This window comes from Tamandua tetradactyla, chromosome 7, assembly GCF_023851605.1.
Source record: "Tamandua tetradactyla isolate mTamTet1 chromosome 7, mTamTet1.pri, whole genome shotgun sequence".
Lineage (NCBI taxonomy): Eukaryota > Metazoa > Chordata > Mammalia > Pilosa > Myrmecophagidae > Tamandua > Tamandua tetradactyla.
This window is the reverse complement of record NC_135333.1, coordinates 157,114,981-157,138,290: the sequence shown is the minus strand read 5'-3', so window position 1 is coordinate 157,138,290 and position 23,310 is coordinate 157,114,981. Positions and strand designations below refer to the sequence as shown.

At 34.2% G+C, this 23,310-nt stretch overlaps 1 protein-coding gene across 11 annotated transcripts in view; it reads left to right on the top strand.

Moving 5' to 3' along the window:
• The window catches only part of C7H12orf50 (chromosome 7 C12orf50 homolog), a 38,824-nt gene that overhangs the window by 8,303 nt on the left and 7,211 nt on the right, over positions 1-23,310 (top strand). For 8 of the 11 annotated variants that reach the window (XM_077111558.1, XM_077111555.1, XM_077111554.1 and 5 more), the window contains 8 exons: positions 10,114-10,272; positions 11,277-11,402; positions 11,485-11,598; positions 13,404-13,514; positions 19,832-19,939; positions 21,181-21,297; positions 22,700-22,804; positions 23,067-23,267. In XM_077111558.1, coding sequence (XP_076967673.1) covers positions 10,114-10,272; positions 11,277-11,402; positions 11,485-11,598; positions 13,404-13,514; positions 19,832-19,939; positions 21,181-21,297; positions 22,700-22,804; positions 23,067-23,267 — 1,041 coding nt within the window. The remainder of the gene's footprint in view (positions 1-10,113; positions 10,273-11,276; positions 11,403-11,484; positions 11,599-13,403; positions 13,515-19,831; positions 19,940-21,180; positions 21,298-22,699; positions 22,805-23,066; positions 23,268-23,310) is intronic. The other 3 variants (XM_077111551.1, XM_077111560.1, XM_077111552.1) reach the window with 3 other exon arrangements.

Here is a 23,310-nt window from a genome sequence, read left to right as displayed (position 1 = left end):
ATGATTCAGCTGCCATACTCATTTCTTAAATCCAGTCTTCTCAATTATAACTCCACTTTCTCCTTTCGTCTTTCTCCCAGTCTTTAGGGGTATTTGGGCTCTGTCCATTCTAACTTTTTCATATTGCAAAGGCCTGTGGATAATATGGTATAAGGGGATGGAACCCTTTGGGTTTCAGGACTTATCTGGCCTAGGAACCCCTGTGGAGGTGGAAAGTAATCATAATGCATGGATCCTTTGTAGAATCTCAGATAAAGCCCTAGGTGTTCTTTAGGGTTGGCAGGAATGGTTTTGGTTGGGGATTGGCAAACTATGATGCATAGCAATTATCAAGCTGAAACTTGTCTAAGAGTAGCCTCCAGAGTAGCCTCCTGACTCTGTTTAAACTCTATCAGCCACTGATACCTTATTTGTTACAATTCTTTTCCCCCTTTTGGTCAGGAAAGCATTGTTGATCCATGGTGCCAGGGCCAGGCTCACCCCTGGGAGTCATACTCTGCATTGCCAGGGAGACTTTCAACCCTGGATGTCATGTCCCACATAATGGGGAGGATAATGATTTTCCTTGCAGAGTTGGGTTTGAGAGCGAGAGAGGCCGTATCTGAGCAGCAAAAGAGTCCTCTGGAAGGCATAATCATCGGTAGGCTTAACTTCTCTACTATGTAAATAAGCTTCACAAGAGAGAGCCTCAAGATCAAGGGCTTGGCCTATTGATTTGGGAGTCCCCAATGTTTGAGACAGTATCAAGGATTTCCCACGTGGTAAAGTTTAATAGTTCCTAATTTTTTTTCCATTCCTCAAGTGACTTTGCCATTACTTTTTAATGATCTGTTCTGCATATTCTCTGCTCTATGTAGACATTATATTAAATTATACAGAATTACAAGCCTTCATTCCTATTCAGGGCTCCTGTGTTTGGGTTTTTGAAATAATTTATCCAGACAGGTTGAGTTAGATTATGTATTATGGAAAATTTAAGTTTTGGACACAATGAACTTCTCTTCCTTTGGTCTCATAGAGTAGGTGAAGTTCTAAAATACAATGTCCTCCTTACTGATTTAACTTAGTCTCACCTGACTGTGACCTCATCGAAAAATAGTATTTGATTTATCTTAGTCCCCTGATTGGTTTTGTTCTTATCTTTAGTTGAAGCCTGATCTCTTCTTCAGTGTGTGTAATAGTTGTTGTATGTGGCAATACTCACTTTCAGAACTGTAGAACTCCTACTCTTAATCTTAATAGGTACCCAAAACTCAAGGAAATACCAGGTTATACATATACAGCACAGCCTCTCAAAATCTAGAAATAATAAGTACAGCTCTGGACTAAATGTGACGGCTATAGGAGCTTACGGGCTAGGCCTCAATTCTTTCTTAACCCCATGTTAATCAGGCTCCTATCACCAGTGATGTACAATACAAATTGTTAAAACCTGTGGTAATTCTCAGTCCTTCTGTAAACTGAACTATTAGTAGTTCCAGTTTGACTCATATAATCCCTCATGCTTCCTGATATAATTTCTTCACTTATCTTCTTTGGACACCATACCCTCTTCATTTCCCTCCTGTTTCCCTAGTACCCTATTTCTCACTCTTCTTTGCTGGTTTTTCTTATTCTTCCTGCTTTCTTACATTTGGAGTGTTCAGGGACTTAGTCCTTGATCCTGTTTTCTTTTCTATCTATTCCTTGGTAATCCCATCCAGTCATAGCTTTGATTATCACCCAAAGACCAATGACTCCCAGACCTCCCTCTCGATTTTCAGATCCTTATATTCAACTGCCCACCAGAACTCTTAACTTCGATGAATAATAGATACTTTATATTTAATAAATCCAAAGATGTACTCCAAAAACATATACCTATATCCCTTCCTTTATCAGTTTAATAGTGACTTTATCCTTCTGGTAGCTCAGGTCATCTGAATTACCCTCAAATTTTGTATCTGTCACATCCCACATCGAATCCGTATAGAAATCCTATTAGCTCTATCTTCCTAATATATCAGAACCTGTCTGTTCCCATCAACTCTGGTACTCATACCCTGGGCCAAATCAGCACCATCATCTCATGCCATCTCATCTCAAAACTATTACTTTATCAGCTCTATTACTGCAGTAGGCTTCTAACTGGTTTTCCTGCTTCAAGTCTTAAGTCTCTATGACTGTTCAAACTATAGCATTTATGTTTACTCTTAAACATAAATCAGGTTATGTTACTCAGAACTTTCCAATGGCTTTTTATATTACTCAGAATAAAGTCAAAGTCCCAATAATGGAGTACGCAACTCTATTTGACCTGGTACCCTGTTATCTCTGAATTTATCTCCCATATCTCTTCCCCTTGATTACTCTGCTCTAACCACTCTAGTTACCTTTCTTTTCATATAATATGCTAGCATGCTCCACCTTCCTTAGAGACTTAATGTGAAATCCTCTTCTCCAGATGCTTTTGTGGCTACCTTCTTTACATCTTCAATGCCTTGCTCAAATATTATTTTTCAGTGAGGTGTATTGAAATGCAGTCACCTTGTCCACCTCCTCCCTACATACCCTCAGTCTTCTACTTTCTTTTTGCCACACCCCTTAAGTCTTTTAATTTACCTGTTTACTATGTATATTTTAGTTGTCTGACTTCTCTGTAGAATGAAAGCACCATAAGACAAAGAATCAGTATTTTGTTCACTAATGAATCACAAGCCCATAATTAAAATAGACACATTAGTCCCTTCACATAGTAATCAATTCTTCCTCAGGAAGTCCTGAACAGTATTTATTCATGGTAAGCAAATAAATGTTTTCCGTCAGCCCATTCTATAAGAAAGAGGATTCAATTTCGAGGCTGTAAGTAAACTACCAAGCTCAGATGAATTATGTATTGAAGTCTACCATGTCATTATTCACTTTTAAAATATTTAGAAGTAATAATTTGATCCTCAGTAGAACTAATGTTTCCTACAATAATTCCAGGCATATCTATCCACTAAGGCCCATGTTAATCAAAATTGGAACCATAAATCTCACCTTAGACAAACATTAAATTATAAATTTGTATGTTTGTTAATATTCGCCTTTTGTGTTTCTGCAAGTACATGTGAGTAATTGACAAATTCAGAGTCGGTGGGTTTATTACAGTTTTTCTTGATAGCAAAATATAACTGGCTAAGTATCATGCGTAGCATTGTGCGATTTGTGTGTAATTCTGTCTCTGGTTAAAATAAGATAAAATGTAGATATTTAAAATATGCAATTTTGTTTTTTCTGAGTTAGTTGCAAATTATAAAATGACTGGGCCTCTGCTTGATGAATTGAGACCCAGCATATTGTCCATGTTAAATAAATGAGCTGCAGCTACAGCAAAACTATTGCAATCACCAGCTATACTCTTCCAGGGTGAGGCACTTGACGAAAACAGTTTTTCATTACTTGATTTGTGATTGTGTGCTATCTTTAAGCACTAAGTGCAATAATCAGAAGTTCTGCATTTTTTTGTCTGAGGGTATCCAATTGCCAGTTAGTCTTTTTGCAACTTAACTTAAACTTGATAGCGAATTGAAAAATGTTTTGGACTTCTTTGAGAGGGAGTTCTTTTAAATATTTCTAAACAAACCAGAGACTTAAAAGAAGACCTAATCCCCCTGGTTATCATATCCAAGTTTGAAAGCAAATAGCTACTAAACCAATTGAGAATACTGAGAAAACATAGTATCATTGATATTTACTATGATTATAAAAATTCCCTAGACATTTTTGAGTATATATTGTATTTTCTTTGTTAGCATAAGTACTTAAACTTTCCCTCTGGTATGCATTAAAGGCTAGTGTACTCATGCGAACTGTTCTTAAGAAATTCCCTAAATTTTACTAAGGGAAAATTTGTTCAAAATACAGTAGCTCAGATATTGAATTAGTTGCCCAACTTCTTGGCTTATTAATTGCCATATTATTCTAAAATGAGTAATTGAATGATATAATTTGATTCTTATTTATTTGAAGACAATGTTTTGATGATACCTTGGAAAAATGACCATTTAGCCCCTTTAAATGAACATTTGGTCATTTCTGTTTAGAAGGTCTAACCTAAATGGATATGTGTACATGATCTACTTCTTATTCTAAGTCTTTAAAAAACATTTTGTAATAAATGATTTTAAAATAATTTAGGAAACACTTTGACTTGAATAATCAAGGTTCAACACAGAACTAATTTTTTTGTGGGGTGGGGGTGGGGATGGGGCCAATAAGATACCAAACAAGACTTTTGAAGATGCCTGTCAGAAGAAAAAAGAGTCTAACTTTGTCCTTTTCTCTTTGTGTATATGGGGGAGGGGGAATGTTGAGTAAATGCCATAACCCACAGAGTGATTGCCCCTGGAACAATTTGAATTTGGATGGGAAATCCTTTCTACTGATAGGACACTGTTTGTTTGATGGAAAGTCTAAACACATCTAAAAATATGAAAAATAAAGGCAGGTACTTAAGTGTTAGCTCTCCAGGCCTGGCATTTATTGGTTATGATACCTCCATGCTTTTACTTTTTAGGACCATATAAACTGTGAGCTCAATTATGATAAAAAAAATCAAAACAGAATGAAGTGAAGTTATGAGAAATGTATACTCCAGCAATCTCTTACATTGTGTGTCCTGTTTGCCAGCACTATACTGAAAATTTTTCATGCTTAATTAACAGGAAAATAGGTATTTACTATCTCCATTTTACAGATAAGGAAACTGAAGCAAGATAACATAAGTGATGTCAAAACTGTCTCAAAATAATTAGATGTGGCATTTAAAGAGTATACTTTAATCCTTATGATCATTTGAGTGAACACATTCATAAGTCCCTTAAATCTCATTTCCTTCTACTAAGAGGCTAGTTCTTTTCTATCCTCCCAATAGGCTTTATTTTGAAACTATTCCGATTCTTTGCATTTAGTAGAAGTTTTCATTTTTTCCTTTTAATTACAGTAAATAGTAGGTTCCTTCCAGCATTTCTGATTTATGTGTATTTCCATTATTAAATTTCTTATCTCTCTTTCCCAATTTATTTCTCCATGTTATTTCTAAAAACAAATGGGAGAAACTTGCTCCCTTTTATCATCTGAAGGCCAGAAGGATAGGTGTTCTACTGGTGTTTGCCTAACCCTGTGTTTCTCCACTCTGGCCCCACATTAGAATTACAGCAACCACCCAAAACAAAACATTCCAGGTTGCCACCTGGAAAAGAATGAAATAATGAAGGTTGGAACCCAGGCTACAGAGTACTTTTGTTGTCCCAAAACTTTATGTTGAAAATTTCTAACCTCAGAAAATTTCAAGAATAGTACTCTTTATCTAGATTCACCAATTAATATTTTGCTGCATTTGCTTTATTTTTATTCTGTTGTACTTATAATTATGAATGTAATTTTTTTTTTCTTTTCTTGAACTATTTGAGAGTTTGTTGCAAGTATCCTGACACTATATTCCTAAATACTTTGGCTTGTATCTTCTAAGTTTACGGACTTTCTCCTTCATAACCACAATGCAATAATCATGTTCAGAAAATGTAACATTGATACAATACTGATATCTAATATTTAGTACTGATACCTACTATTCAGTCATTTTGAAATTTCACCAACCATGTTTACTATAGCAGTGATCCTTAGAATGTAGTGTACGTAGGATCACAAATTGCAGAGTCTGATGCAGTATGTCTAGACTGGGGCTTGAGGCTCTGTATTTCTCACAGGCTGTCAGATTTCTGAGACCATGTATTGAGAAGCATGGCCTTATTTTTGTTGTATTGTTTTCCATTGCAATTAGTTGTCATATCTCTTTAATCTATATTTCCAAGTTTTGTTTTTCTTCAGTGTACTGATATTTTTAAAGAGTTCAGGCCGTTGTTTTGCAGAATATCCCTCAAATAGATTTGTTTGTGTGGGTGTCCTTTAAAAATTAGTGTAAAGTGCAGAAGAACCTCTGCTCTGTAAGTTTTACAAAATTAGCACATTTATTGCTCTTTTAAGCCCGAAGGGAAGGAAAGTATCCAACACCCAAAGAGTTTGGATAAAAACAATCATTTTTTGTTGTTGTTGTTGTTTTTATAACTGGTTGAATAGTCCATACAAAAGGTTCTTACAACCCATGTTTTACATTTTCATTTGTGTTCTAGCCATGGAAGGGATTTATAATAGGAAATGTTGCATTATGATAACAATGGACTTAACATCTATACTAAAAGAATTGAATTTATTTTGAAAATTGACAGAGAACAAAAAGTAGTTGTTTGTGTTGGAAATGTCCATGGATGACATGACATCCTATCATATGTGTCAGTCAGGGCTCTCTGGGTTGTAAACAGTGGTATGCTTGGGTAAGTGCTTAACAATTGGATCCGTCAATACCATCATTACCATCACCACCACCCCAAAATACAAGAAAAAAAAAAGGAAAAACAAGCAAATAAACAAAAAGCAGCTCGGGTGTGAAGCGTTTACTTATTTCTGTGGAGTAAAAACTGCTATCATGGCCAATTTCAAGCTACCAGTGTGACATTAATCAGCTTGCGAAATTCCTTAAAACTTGATCGTCAGCTCTCATGTGCTGATCAGAGCTCTCTTTAGCACATCATTGGTTTTAGGAAGAGAAACCCAGTCAGTCTGGTTTAAGGGGAAACTGGAAGTTGTTTGCTTATAATACTGAAGAGATGAGAGGCAGAATCAACTATAGACCCAGCTGGAACAAAGGTTTCCTTTATAAACTCTTGGCTCTGGGCTAGTTGACTCTTTCTATAAACTATAGTTACCACAACAACTGCAGACCTGTACTCTTAGGCAGACTAAGCAAAGTTAAAGCATGGCTCTTGGTCCAGACTAGTTAAAAATCTCATCTCACTGCATACTTGCTATTTTGACTTTGGGCATTTTAAAACTTCTGGCCTAGTGTCTTCATCTGTATGATGGAGACAGTAAAAGTACCTATATAATGGAGTTGTTTTGGAGATTTAATGAATTCAAACCTAAAAGCTTAGAACAATACCTGGCAAATAATAAGCACTCAGTGTTATCATCATAATTACCATTCTAACTTAAAAACCTCAGCCTAAATAAATTTATTTCCAACAGAAGTCCCTAACATTGAATCTCGTCTCTTGATGTAGAGAACATGTGCATCCCTAAGCAATTGTTCTGTCCAAGAAGACAGCTGACCCTGGGGTCAGGACGTCATCCTCCCTCAAACTGTATGGACTGAGAATGGGAAGAAGGTGGTTCCCTAAAGGAATACCGATGTTCCTTTACCTAAAATAAGAGAAGGAGTGAATGTGGGGCAAGCAAACTTAATCGTTGTTTACTACATAATATAAAGAAAAATTCCCATTTTCAAAAGGATTAGATCACATCAGATCTGACTGACATGAAACTAAGCTTTGAGTAGAAAACTCAGAGTGACAAAAAATTAGTACTTATTGTTGTAAATTCATTATAGAGAAGTAATTATAGTAGTTCCTTAAAATGCAAAAGGTCATTGGAAAATGGGGTCTCAAATCAAAGGAGGGATAATAATATGGATAAGAAATATGCTTAGCATGTCACTGTTTTATCCATTGTAGCTAGGTAAACTTAATGTCTGAACAAGGATTTATTGCATTATTTGATTACCAAATAATTTACCTGAATTATTTATTCTATATGACTAACAGCATGATTTCTGTTCACTAAATATCCTACCTTTACCCTCCTATTGCTTTCTCCTTCTGATATATATTGTAATATTTTGAGTGGAAAGGTATAATGAACATTGGTATTTATCACTCAAAAGGCAGGGGTTGTCAATAGGAAAAAATAGTATCCAACTAATAGGAGACACATTTTACATTCGAATACACAAATAGGTTGAAAGAGAAAGGAGAGAAAAAGATATACCATAAAAAGAACAACTATAAAAGACAAAAAAAAAATAGAAGACTTGAATGACTATAAAGTAAATTAGAACTAATAGACAACTGCAGCAACAGCAGTGCATGTGAAACGTTCTCTGGATGGACTATGTGTTAGACCATAAAATAAGTCATAATAAATTTAACAGGATTGAAGTCATACCAACTCTCTCCAACCACAGTGGAGTGAAACATAAATCAATAAGTAAAGGAGTTTGGGAAATTCACAAATATATGGAAAATCAACAGTATACCCTTAAGTAATTTATGGATTAAAAAAAAATAACATGGGAAATTATTGAATACTTTTGAGATGAATGAAAAGACACAACATATCAAAGCTTATGAGATGCAGGTAGAACAGTGCTTAGAGGAAAATTTATAGCTATAAACATGTATATTAAGAAAAAGACCTCAAATCAATGACCTTGCACTTAAAGATACTGGGAATAGAAGACCAAACTAAACCTAAAGCAAACAGAAGGAAGAAAATAATACATTTCAGAATGGGAATTAATTAAATAGAGAATGGAAGATCAATAAAGAAAATCAATGAAACCAAAGTTGTATCTTTGAAAAAATCTGCACAATTGACAAACTTTAGCTGGACAGACCAAGACAAAAAAAAGAGTCAAATTACTAAAATCAGAAATGAAAGAGGGGATATCACTAACAGTCTTATCAAAATAAAAAAAGATTATGAAAGAATACTATGAACAATTATATTCCAACATATTAGATAACTTAGATGACATGGACAAATTTCTAGAAACATACCAGCTACTGAAACTGACTCCAGAAAAAAAAAATAGAAAATATGAATAGAGCTCTAACAAATAAAGTAATTATATAAGTATTTAACCTCCTACAAATAAAAGCCTAGGCCCAAATGGTTTCACTGGTGAATCCTACCAAGCATTAAAGAATTAATACTAATCCTCCATAAACTCTCAAGAAACAGAAGAGGAGGGAAATTTCCCATCACACTCTATGAGGCCAGTATCACCCTGACACCAAAATCAGATTAAGACATCAAAAGAAAAATAAACCTAATGTATATACATTCTGGAGCTTAGTACCTGGACTTCTTTAGGGGCCCATTATTCTGCCTACCAAACCGTACTTTACCCTTAATAAAAGTGTTTATAGGTCAAGGTAGTGCAGAAAGCATTTTGATTAATCAGTAGAGTAATACTTCTTTTTAGTAAATTTCTCTATAGTAAAATTTTGGGAGCTTGGTGAAATGTAGGTCTTTAATTTGTAAAATGGAGAAAGGGTATTGTGAACTCAGATGAACCACTTTTAGGGGAAAAATACATTTGGAAGTTGAAGATCTGAAATTAGGTTGATGGCCTTCAAACTACTGGAATGGCAAACCCACTAAAAGGCTTCTGAAAACCCAGTATCCCAGTAAGGTGATCACAGTTATAGAATAATAGCTTCCAAACTTGGTTGATTTTAATAATCACGAAAAAAATAGTATCAGATTTCCAGGTTCTAATCTAGACTTGCTGAATCAGAAGTTCAGAGATCAGGGATCAAAAAGATGTTTTGAAAAATTTCTTTAGGTGGTTCTGACACCTAGATTTGGTAACTGAGTTTAGAGAAGAGAACAAGAGGAGTTGAGCTATTGATAATGATAGAAGATTTGTGTGTCCTCTAGTTTTTCACCTGTTATTTACTGGTTGGTTTTTCAGGTTACAGAAGATTTTAATATGGCCAGAAGTTTTGGCCAGCCTGACCAGTCTTTGATCAGTAGAGGAATCTGAGAGTACCAGTCCTCTTACTTCCAAGAAGGACCCTTGGTTCTTTTCCTCTTTCGGATTTGTACACACTGTCATTATAAACTATAGTTCATTGAGTTTGCCTTTGTCATTTTGTTGCAATGTCATTAGTAAAATTTTTCTTATCTTACAGATCTGGTATAAGAATATGTTAAAGCTTGTGATCACTTTGCACTTGCCAAAATATGCTATTCAAAGTCATGGTAATAATAACTTTCTAAAGTCTATTAGATTTTCCAACATTACCAGCAAAATGTTGGTAGTTTTTCTAAGTTGGTTTAATAACTTTTCCAGAAATAAGAAGGGAGACCTTTTGACAAATATGCAGCTAATTAGACAGTGGTTGGCGACTGAGTATCCTCACTTAATATATATCTTGAAAAGACTAAAATGTTGCATTTTCCTTGTAGATATCACACAACAGAAAGAAACTCAGGAAGGAATTCCACCCCCGACCAAGAGTCAGGAACCTCTAAAACCACAGGAGAACATATCACGACCCATTCATCATCCTTTAGTTTTAGAAACTAACTTTCAGGAAGAAGAGGAGGAAGGAGATGAACAAAATGGTCAGTAGAACTTTTCTCATATTTACAATCCACAGTCAAAACCATCACAGTATTTTCTACAATTTTTTCAAGGTTTTAATGTAATAAATAAGACAGATTTTGCTGTAGAACAGCTTTAATTTTATTGTTTATTAAATGCATTATATTTTAATTTATTCCATGTCAATATGCTTATGATCATCTTGCTTGGAAGACTTTTGTTGTTTGACATGTGAAAGACAGATCTCATGTTTAAATATGTACAGCTGCCTGTAGGGATACTTATAACCTCTTTTATTTATATGTAATTTAACTGTTTCTAAAAACACTGATATGTGGTTATCTGTTTGTCCATCTTAATCTCTAGCATCTATCTTATCTCTATCTATCTAATTTCTATCTTCTATCTATCTGTTACCTATTATCTATCGGTCTATCATAATGTCATCTCACATTTAACCTTTGCAACTGCAAAGAAAGCTACAGAATTTTTTATAACACACTGCAATCTGCATTACTCCAGGTAATCCTCAGAAGAATTTAAAGAGGGTTAGAACCCAAGTCCTTTGTGTCCTACTTTATCCTTTCCTTCTGTTATCATCACAGCACAATGGTGCCAGAAATGTGTACATACAAGATAAAATAGGCAGAAAAACAAGCTTTCACTCTGTCTTTGCCCTGAAGTGTGGCTTTCTGTGGACTACAGGCCACCAAAGTTTCTGTGCTTAGAAATACATAGAACTTCTAAATTATTTTTTTCCTGACGCTCCATATATCTCATGCCTATGTCCTCATCCAAATAAATATAGGTCTCAACCTGTGTTTCTGTTAATCTATCCCTCTGGCTTCTCATTACAAGACACAAAATATATATTTATTTTACTTCTAACTGTTCTTTTCTAATACTTAAAATGTAGTAATTAGAAACATTTACTGTATGTAAAATTCTTGATTTTGAAAGTAATAAGAATGGTAATCCATCATGAGAACAATGGGAATTTTCTTTCTGGTTTATGAATTTTCAGATAATTTGGCTTTGGAGCAATTTAATTTAAAAAACATATATCCTATAGATGCTTCTAGTTTGTGGACAAAGACCCCTGAAGAAATTGAAGAAAAAAGAGTAATAAAGGAGATGTGTTATAAATCTGGTAAGAATACAAACATTTGTCAGTTTTCTAATACTTGGCATGAAAAATATTCTAATAATTATTTTCCTTATGGGGAGATTAGGTGAATACTACAGATTTCATACTCCTCCGGATATTTCATCATCAAAAAGCATAACTCCTACAGTGGAAAAAGAGTTAGAAAAGCCTTTGGAAAATGGCAGTGAATTGCAAGAAGGTAAGAATTTAGAAGATAGCATTTCAAGATTTGATATATAAGAGATACTTGGTGATAGTCTGTGAATTATTTAGTAAGATGTACACTAGAATAGAGTTGCATGATAAATAATACATCAGAATCAAGAGCGTGAAGGAAGTGCTTTTATCGCATGACCTAAATTTAAAATGAAAAGCTGCTATTAATGTAATTATGCTTTCCCAGAGGAGCCACAGAATGACTAGACTTCATAAACACATGGTGACACTACACACCCCATGCAGTAATTCCGTAAATAATTTGCTTTTACCATTTTGTCTATTAAAAAATAGCCCCCATGAAATAAATCTGGGTTTCTCTTTCTGAATACAAAAGACAACCCGGCTCCAGAAGAACAAAAATGGAGAGCGCAGAATGTGTTTAGTGTCAGAATAAGAGTGTATTTGTTCATTGAATGAGTGTCTCTTCTGTAACGAGGCAATTTCCTAGACACAGGGGTGATGCTGGTGGACAATTTCAAGACTTTGCCATTATTGGAATCTAATCTCTGGTGCATCAAATTTTGCCATTCATGAACATTTTGCTCCAGAGCCACATTTTCAGGACATAAAACCAGGAACTCAGAGAAAATCCACAAATTTATAGTTTTCTTGCTGTGAAGGTGAGCTTAAAAACAAATCTAGCAGCAGTAGGAAAGAGTCAAATCCCTTGTTCCCCTTAAAATAAAATAATAGCAATAATAAAGTTGGAAAAGTCGCCCAGGACAAAGATGTGGATGTGATAAAGAGCAAACTGCCTGTCTTCCAAGCCCCTGTTGGCAGACTGAACACACACGGCAGCAGGTGGCAGCACACACCATCAGAGGGTAGGGCTGCGGGAAAGCCCCGTGGCCCAGTGAGAACCGTCGAGAGGGTATTACAGGTCTGTACTTCCCAGAACAAAACAAACAAAAAGAAACATGCTAGCAATGAAGATTAAAAACAGCAAGTTACACAGACAGTTATATGTTATATGTATATTTGCTTTATAATATGCTTTTAAAAGCTTTTTATTTTTAAATAATTTCAGTTAATTCCTGTATGTCCTTCACTCAATTTTACCCAACTGTTAACACTTGCCACATTTGATTTTTTGAGCATTCCTACTCTCTACATAAATGTATAGATATACACATTATCGTGTTTTTCTTGTCTGAATCATTTGAGAGTAAGCTGTAGACATTACCATAGTATAATCATCAAAATCAGAAACTTAACACTGATGCATTACTATTATTTGTAGACTTTTTTCCCTTTCAATTTCATTATTGTGCCATTAAAGTCCTTTATAGCAAAAGGAGTTTTTTCATTTTTTTAAAAATTTTCTTATCTAGGATTCATTTAAGACTCACACATTTTAGAAGTTATCCAGCAATGCATTGGGAAAGGGGAGAGGATAATTTAATTATCATAGTATCATCTATCATTAGCATTTCATAAGCATTTTGTAGTCAATGTTGGACTCTAATTCTTTTTACTCAATTTGTTCATAGTGAAGAGATGAAAACAAAAGAAAGATTACAAAATTCACTATATGAAAAATGCATCAAATATATCATGCAGAACCCAATAGGTTAGATCACTGAAATTCTTTGAATTGCCTTTTGAATAAGTATCCAACACACGCTGCTTTGCTGACTTAATTATAAAATTTGCTTTAAATTCACATATTTATAAATGTATTGTTTATCATATGACACTTCAAACATAGTTTCTCTCTTTCTCTACTATAAACTTCTTATTTAAACATTAATGACTTCTGGGGTAACTAATTTTTTTCATTTCTAGGGGATGGTCTTACAGTTCCAACAAAATTTAGCCTATTTGAAAGGCATAGTGAGATAAAAACATCATTGGATGGGAAACCAAGGACTGACATTGCTGCTTTTGAAAACGGAGGTGAGTTAGTTGATTTATTACTGGTTGATTCTGAACATACCACCATATAGATGATAGTTGAGTCTGAATTTTCTCTTACAAGTTGTTCTTTCTTTCTTTTTTTTTTCTCCTTCTTTCCCTCTTTCCCTCCCTCTCTACCACTCTCTCTCCCTTTTTCTTGCTTTTTCCCTATTTATTTTAATGACAGGGATAGGAAGGTGTCACAAAATCAGATGTTTGCTGAGGCCGTTATCGCCACCAAATGCCTTGTGGAAATTTGCGTCCAGTGTGCAAGACCTTCCATTCTTCCCTGTTTTATGAGAAATCTGGTGTATGTGTGTGTAGGCTCAGGCTAGAATAAATGCACATGTCAAATATGTGCAATCCTATACTATCACAGAGTTGTAAACAGAGGAAGCACTTAATAATTCCTTATCATATTCAGACATCTATGTAAAGCAGCTAAATTCAAGTATATTGCATCATTTTGGCCAAGGCACCAAATCCTATATAGCTCAAATACTTTGGAACTGATTCCTAGCTGAAAATCTGCCCTTTGACTTTTTGAAGATGGAGGATGTGGCTAACATTTTGAAAATGAGGAATGTAGCTAGCAGAAAGAATATGTGAGAAGGGGAACAGGAGGTTGCAAAAGTGTATCAATATATACTAATATTTCTGAGGCACATTCATGATGCATTCTGCATCTGTGTTTCATCCATTTTCAGCCATTCTCTTTTGTCTACCTTTTTTCCTGGTCCTCCAGTAATTTGATTATTTTCCTTTCTCTCATATTATCTGCAGAAGTTTTAGGCTAGCTGTCATTGGTTGCCACGAAGCAAAAAACTTTAGCTATAAATGAACATTGGTATTTTCTCCCAATGAAGTTCATTCTACCTATATACCCTGGCAGTGAAGAAAATTGGAACCTACCTAACCTGACAAGTTCTAAGCATATAGTTTAGTGAAATGTTATTAAATCACATTCCCTTTTTGGTTAATCAAAGTTTATTTTCAGTCACTGATAAACTGATGATTTCATCTCAGAAGTAAACTTTCCTTCATGTTGTGACATCAGTAATATATTGCCTATTATTTGGGGACTTAAGGTATATGAGAATGTCATTTTTCTTTCATTAGTCTGTCTAATAAAATTATAGTGATAAGCTGGTTGAGCAGCCATGCCAAGAGAATGTTAAAATTTTCCATCATCTCCTGGGATATTGCATTTTCTGGCATTGTCAGGCTTGTTGATTCTCCAGACATTGTAATAATCTCTGTGTCAATAGATAGCAGAAACTGCTTGGCTTATCAATATGAGAGCAACATAAACATATTAAGACTACTGCATTGATAAGGCATCTTTGAAAGAAAGATGACCAAAATTAAAGTTATAATTAGAGTCAGTATTATATTTGAAGTGCCTGACGTATTGTCTTTAGTCTTTAGTGTTTTATTGAGCTTTAACTTAACATAAAATGGGCAAATCTAAAATGTATAGCTTGATGATATTTTACATGTAAGTACACCCATATTTCCATATTTATATCACAACAGAAGGCATCTTCTCTGTAAGTCCATAACCCTAATGGTAACCACTGCACTGACCTCTCTTACCTTGGGTTAATTTTGCATTTCCTGACCTTTATATAAATGGAAATACAGGACTGTATTCCTTTATATTTGGATTCTTTTATTCATCACGTTTTGGGTGACACTGTCTACAGTGTTGAGGGTAGCAGTATTTCGTTTACATCGCCATGTAGTTTTCTATTTTTATCTTTATCTGTTTCTGTCTCTATGTATCTAATCTGTCTCTTTAATCTAAATATTGTAGTATATTTATCTATTCTACAGTTGATGGACATTTTTTCCAGTTTGGGGCTGTTATGAACATTCTAATCCATGTCTTTTAAAGAATATATGTATTCATTTTCTTTAGGGTAAGCTTTTGTTTAGTTCGGTAGATGTTACCATCTATTGAGATAATCATATGATTTTTTTCCTTTTATCGTGTTATAGTGGTAAATTACATTGATTAATTTTTTAATTGTAAACCAATTTTCATTCCTGGAATAAATCCTACTGATCATTTTGTACTATCTTTTTTTATATACCACTTAGTTTGATAAATTTTCCTTTAGGTACTACCTTAGATTCAATATACAAGTTTTGATATATAGTATTTTTATTAAAATGCAAATCAAAAATTTTTCTAATTTACATATTGATTTCTTCTTTGAGCCATGGATTACTTTAGATGTATGTGATCAATTTTCCAACATTGGAGAACTTTTCTAGTTTTGTTTGTAATGAATTTCTATTGATACTGTGCTCGACAGTCATTTGTATGATTTCATTTTTTGTTCTTCAAAATTTATTAGGAAATGCTTTATGACCTAGAACATGATCTATTTTGGTAAATATTTCACGTGCACTTGAAAGTGATGTGTTTTCTTCCAATTATAGTGACTTAACTGAGAAAAGTGTTCTAAAATTTTCAATTATGATTATGAATTGTGTTTATTGTCATTGCCTATATTTCCCTATCCTTTTGTTTTTAACATATTTGCTTATATTTAGTGTATAGCTTGTAATCAATGTGTAGCTTGGCCTTGTTTTTTCACAGTTTTGTCTTTTGACTAGAGTGATAGTCCATTTACATCTAATATAATGAGTAATGTAATTGGCTGTAAGTCTTGCCATTTTTTCCATATGTTAATTGGTTCATTATTCCTCTTTTTCCATCCTTTGGATTAATCAAATACTATTTGAATTTCATTTTGTTCTCTTTTATTAGCTTTTTAGTTATATAAGCTTTTTAGAGGCATACCATTTTATTATTTTCTTATCCCAGAGCTGCACTGTCCAATATGGTAGCTACTTAAATTTAAATTGTTTAAAACTAAATAAGATTAAAAATTCACTTCCTGAGTCACTTAGCCAAGTTTAAGTGTTCAATAAGCAAATATGGGTAATGACTCATCATATTGGACAGTGCAGAACAGAACATTTTCATCATCATAGAAACTTCTGTTGAACAGGGCTGCCTGAGGGATTATATTTTGCAGCCCTTGACTCATTAATTAATTAATACTTTTATACTTCCAGATCAATGCACAAACCTAAAACAGTTTAACTCCATATACCCTCCTACTCATTTGTGCTATTGCTGCTGTATTTTTTACATCTACGTTTTTGTTGAACTCCAAAAGAGAATCGTATTTTTGTTTTAAACATCAACATTAATTTTTAGTTATTAGCATATATACCCCTGTTGATGATTTTCTTTCCTCTGTAATTCTGTCCTTAGCTGTTTTGTAGTACAGGTCTGCTGGCACCAAATTTTCTCACCTTGCTTTGTGTGTGGAAATATTTTCTTGCTTCCTTTTTTGAAGTGCATGTGTTCCTAGGTCTAGAAATCTCAATTAGCATCAGTTGACATCATTCTGTTGCGTTTTGACTTACTTTTTTTTTTTTTCTGTTGAAAAGTTGTTAGTGTTCTTGTTTTTCCCCGTAAAAGTTGTGTTTTTTTGCTCTGGATGATTTTAAGTTTTTCTTGTTTTCTCTGGGTTTCAGCTGCTTAGCAATGATGTGCCTAAACATTTAAAAATGAATTATTTCTTTTACTTTTAGTTTCATATTTGTAGAGCATCTAAAACCTGTGGTTTTGATGGTTTTTTTTAAATCAAATTTGCACAATTCTCAGCCAGTATTTCTTCAAATAGTACTTCTGCCCAATTCTGTTACTTCTCCAAGGATTCTTATTGTACATATGCCATGTCTATATTTTAAACTCTTTCCAATTTGTTTACTTTCTGGATAAACCTGGATATTTTCTGCCATTACTATCCTGTTCACCAATCCACTTCCCCTTTGCTCTTAAATCCATCCAAATTCTTCAATTCTATTTGGCTTTTTTATGGTTTGCTGGTATCTCCTTAAATTCTCCATCCTGTTCTATTTTGTTGAGTATATTAGTCATGCTATTTTACTTTAAACCTCCTGTTTAATAACTCTTGGTTCTCTTTCATTTTCCGTTTTTTTTTTTTTTTTATTCAGTTGTTTTTGCTTTTTAGTGTGTCTTCTACTTTCTTTTTTTTTTTTTTAGATGCTGGACATTGTGGATAAAAAACTTATAAGTGTATCTGAATATGTGGTTGTCCCACAAGGTTTTCTTTTGGCAAGTGGCAAGAATACTAGCAGGTCACCTTGATTCTGTTAAGGGTTGGTTTTAGGCTTAATTATTAGGGCCAATATATTTGAGTATTTTTCTTTGACGATGTAGTCCTTATTCCTAAGATTTGGCCCTTTCTCCAAAAACATTCCCTTTCTGGGTTGTCAAGGAGAATCTGAGGTGTTTGCCAAGGTCTGTTTTTCCTGGTAGGGCTTGAATTCTAAATTATGTCTCCCATGCATTATGCGCCTGCTAAAATTCCTGATCATCTCTTTAACCTCCACCTGCTGAAATCTTTGACCAGTTATTTAACTTGCCAGCTATTGCTTTTGCGGATTATCTTTGTATATGAGAAGTGGAGGAGTCAGCCAACAGCTTAATGGCAATTTTATGCGTATTTTAGAGTTTACTTCTCTGGAGTTTCTTTTTCTTTGGATTTTTTTTTTACCTTCAAATTCAAGCTGCTTAGACAGTCCCAAACTTTGGGCTCCTTTTTAACCAACTGATTGTCCACATGCTGCTCTGGCTCCATTTCTTTGTATAGTGAATTACAAATGCATTCAGGGAAAAAGTTGGGTGAGTGTGGCACTTAGTTCATTAGAGAAAAGGCCAGAGTGAAAGTGGAACTTACTTTGTATGCCTCCTTTCTCTCAGGGATGATAGTCCCACGATCGATAGTTTTTCAGTGCCCACAGTCACTTTGTATTTGGTATTTTATAATTGGTTTTGGCAGGAAAGTTATGCTGATACTAGCTCCTTTGTCACAGCAGAAAACAAAAGTCCAGGCTTGTTAATTTTTTTTTTTGGGGGGGGGTGCATGGTCCAGGAATCGAACCTGGGTCTCCTGCATGAAAGACAAGCATGCTGCCACTGAACCACCTGTGCACCCTGAATATTTTTATCATTGGCTTTTTGTAAGTGCCTTGAGGCCAGGAACTAAATTGATTAATTAATTGATAGCTGTAGATTGATCTCTGTAGTATAATGTTTGGCACATGGTATTCACTCGGTAAATATTTGTAGAATAAATGTTTATGTGTTTAAACATACTGAGTGAATGAGTGAGTGAATGGAGACATGTTTATAAATTTTGCATTTAAGGTTAAGATGTTACTGGTAAGTTTTTTCAAGTTGAGAATGGCCTGGCATGATATGGTTTATGAGGGAAAAAAAAATTTTGTGTGCCGTAAGTTTTCAAAATGATCCAGTAATGTGATTCAGCTACCAAATAGCTAAGGTAAACTCACACTGAATTATTAGTAGTTGTATAGGAAGATAATACAAATTCATTACAGTGCTCAGTGGAGGGTCTTGGCATATAGAAAACACTCCATAAATGTCAACTGTTATTATACCAGTTTCACTAATTTCTCCATAGATTATTTTCCAACTGGGTGTCATTTTTAAAGAAGATTATTTGAAACAAATATTTTATGTTAAGAAAAGTGTAATTTGTATGCCAAAAGATCTGGAAATTATGTATATAAATAATATTTAAAGCAAATATGGATATTTATCCTGAAAAAATAGAACACTTTTAAGGGACATAAAAACTTCTTTCCTATATCTGAAAATATTACATGAAAGATAAATTATGTTTATTCTGATTGACTCTAAATGGTAAAGCTAAAGGTTATTATAAGTTAAAGGGAAATTAATTTTTCATGAATATGTGAAATAATTTTCCTGCAGTCTTCTGTAATGTACACACTATGTTCATAAACATAATGTACACACTATGTTCATATACATACATAGACATGTATTAATCTAAACATAAATGATATTTTAAGAGATAGGGACAGTAGCACTAGGAAGTGTTTAAACAAAAGTGGACAGAAGGGGGGAGTTCAATGGCAGTTCAGTGGTAGAATTCTAGCCTGCCACGCAGCAGACTCGGGTTTGATTCCCGGCTCATGCACTTCCCAAAAACAAACAAACAAACAAGCGAACAAAGAAAGAAAACAAACAAAAATTCAACAAATGATGCTGCAATAATGGGGTACTCACATGGAAGCAGAATGAAATATGACCCCCGCCATACAGCATACCAAAAAAAAAAAAAGTGGACAGAAAGGCTACTATAGAACATACTGTTGAACTGCAAGAGTTTTGTACAACACTCTGCATCACTGCAGCTGACTCTAAGGTTCTGTCGTAGGCGGTGACTGCTATGTTCCACAGAGGATCATATTTCTTGGAGTAGATGAAAGTGAAGCTTTAACAGAAGAGAAAGAAAGCACCATGTTAAAATGTTCAAACACTAAAGGTAATGAATCATTCAATAATTTTGATCCATTTGTAATTTGGACAGATAAATTAATCATAAAGCTTGGGTGTTATAGCAACGAATAAGAGTTAAGGTATTAAATAAATCAAAATGTGCACAGAATACACGTGTCAGTAGCCTCAGCATGGGACTTTATCATTCCTAGTCTTAGTTTCCTTATTGGAAAAATTAGGTCTACAAAATTTCTAGAAGTCTTTTGAGCTCAAAAGTTATTGGTTCTCTTAAATGTTAATACAGCTCCTTTTCAATTTCTTCCCCAAATTAAAATACTCTGTATGATTGGGTTTTCTTAGAAAGCTTTGTGAACATGGCTAGGATTTGGTCCATGACTTCCCTGTTTTATAATTATGCTAGCTATAGTTTGTGAATAGTAAGAGGTATTGTAAGATATGTTCTCTAGACTTCTGTGCTGCTTTTACTATGTTTGGTTGGGTCCTCTCTGCTGGGCGCCTCTGGCAGCCACATACTAAAATTACAACTGTCCTGTAATTAGAGAGCTTTGCATACTCTCCATCCAAATGTTAACTAATTTCATGTATATTTTTCCCAACTGTTCAACATTCCCAAACACAGGAAAAGTCACTTGTGATCAAGTTAAAGTATTCCTGTGAAAATTATATGTAAATCTCTCTCACTGAAGTGGGAGAATTTTGCCCAATCCATCAAAGAGACTCTAAAATGACACTGTTTAATACAGTAGTTACATGTTTAAATTTAAGTTAAAGGGAATTAAACTTAAAATAAAATTTAAACTTCAGCTCTTCAGTTGCACTAGCCACATTTCAAGTACTCAGTAGCCACATATAGCTGGTGGCTATCACGTTGAGCAGTACAGGGTTAGAACAGTTTATTGAAGAAAGCTTTACTGTACAGCTCTGCTCCCAAGCACAGAGCAAGTAGGAATTGCCACATTTAAAATATTTTTTGGAACCCCGATTTAAATTGGCACATTTGCTATAAAATTGATAACCATTTAATTCTTTTGCATGTAGATATTAAAAAAGTATTTCTGTAATTATATCACTTAAACAGTGATATAATTATTATAGTTCTGGATTTTTAATGTTCTGTTAGTGACAATATTAGGTGACCACTGCTGCAACTAAGGAATTTTAATGATGCATTCTAAAGATAGATACTTAATGTTTGAAAAGTGAAATATCAAGTGAAACACTTCTTTTACTAATATTGACATTTATTTTCTTAATTTGCTTTAAAAGATGACAAGGACAGTCCTCATCCAAAGCGTTCCCTAACTACCCGACTAGTACCTACAACGCATGTATTAAATGCTACTGAGAATATCAGTCTGAGGTGCAGAGAGGACCCCTCTTCAAGTGAGACCTTAGCTCTATCACTTTTTGGTCTTAGAGATGTTTTTCTTTTCATGGATTTGTTTTGCTTATTTGGAATAGATTTTTTTTTTTAAATGAAAGAAAATGATGGTTTGCGAATTATTCAGGACTAAAAATTACAGTGTCCCTCTACTAACTCTGACAACAAATTGTGCTGTAGGTCCTAGTAAATTATCTGCTCTCCCCCTTGTTTAATTTAGGTTTTAAAATTTATCATCGTCTACCTCTAGGAAGATTCATTAGTATAGCACTTTAAACTTCATCATAGTAGAATGCATTGACAGTTTCTTTTTGTGTTTTGGATTATGCATCTTGATTTGGTTTATCCTTGCCATTCAGTATGCTGAACTATTTCCCTTGATAGACTTAAGACTCATGAATCTTTCCTCCTTTGTTTGCTCCCCTCCTTCCCTCTTTCTCTTATTTCATTTATTAAAGCCCTATAATATACTTGGATCTCTGCTATGTACTGAAAGAGGAACCACATTGTCTTACCCCAAGAAGCTCAGTTTAGTGGAGCTTGTTAAAAAGATGGTTTCTAAGCCTAGGATTGGGAGCTAGGGAGTGGGAATGGGATGAAGTGATTGAAGAGGAGAAAGTTAATCAGCTTCATTGAGCGCCTAAAACATAAGCTGAGATGGAGAGCTAGGGCAAAGACAGACTTTTATTGGTCCACTATAAAGAGCAGATGTAATCTACAAAGTGCACCTGCTGTTCATTTTCTCGGTGCGGTGGTAACTTGTGAATGTTCAGAAGCCCCACAGAGAGAAAGAGCAGCATGCCTTTCTTGACAAAATGGCTCAAAGATTCTCTGGACAATTTGTGGAGAATTGAGGATGCACATAAAATTTTTGGTGTATTAACAAATGTGCAATAAACACTTATAAATTCTGTTCAATTTTGTTTGACCAAATTATCTGTACCCCAACTTCCTAAGATCTTGAAAGAATAAGGTAAAATGCCCTAAAAGTATTTTAAATTAACCCAACTTTATGATGTAATTTTGGCTAAAAAAGTACAAAAAGATTTACGTTCAAAATAATTCTAAAACTACTTAATAACAACATTATAATGTGATTTATAGTTATATTTGGAATGTAATTTTATGTTCTTTTAAAAGAATCCACATATTCCTTTGGAAAGGCATTTTTCTCTGAGTAAAGCTACTTACTGAACATTTTCTCATCAATCTATTTCCAACATAGATTTTTTTTTTGGCACTTAAGAATAAATCACCCTTTGTTCTAGGAAGTAAAACATTAGGTGGTGCATTTATTTTTTGTCTTATTTGACATGTGAGCACACAGATATGTAATTATCACTTACAGTAATTTTCAGATGAAAGTATCTCTTAAAAACTGTAAAAATTTTTATCTTCTTTAAGTGAATGATGTCCAGCCAATGAGAAGGCCTCATTTTAAAGGTGTGAAAAAAAGAAAATGGATTTATGATGAACCAAAGAACTTTCCTGGCCCAGGAATGCACAGAGGTAAGTTGTCCATACGTTTGATATTTTTATTGATTTGACAAGAGATTAAGTATCAAATAATATTTTCTATCTGAAAAACAAATTGCTGCCATGCAGCATCAATGTTATTTCAGATGTCATCCCAACTTCTATGAACTTAAATTTATTTTTTTAGTTTACGTTGTTTTCCATCATGCTGTCAAATGCTTCAAGTGCAATATGTTGTCTAAAGGTGTAAAATGAGCTTGTTTTACCCTTAACTCTCCACCTTTCTTTTCAACAGTACAGACCCCAAATTCCAAAAATAAAATGAGTTACCATCGCAATAATAGAAACAGAAATGCTGAGAATGCAGCCTATATCCATGTTCAGAGAGATGCTGTCAGGACTGTCTCATTGAATGCACCTCCCCGTGGCAGGGCCACAAATGGGTCCTACAATAAAGCAGATGTTAACAGGGAACCCAAGCTCAGCCTCTCTCCAGGTGAGGCTCTTTACTGATGTGCTTTTCTTTTGCCTGTGGTCTG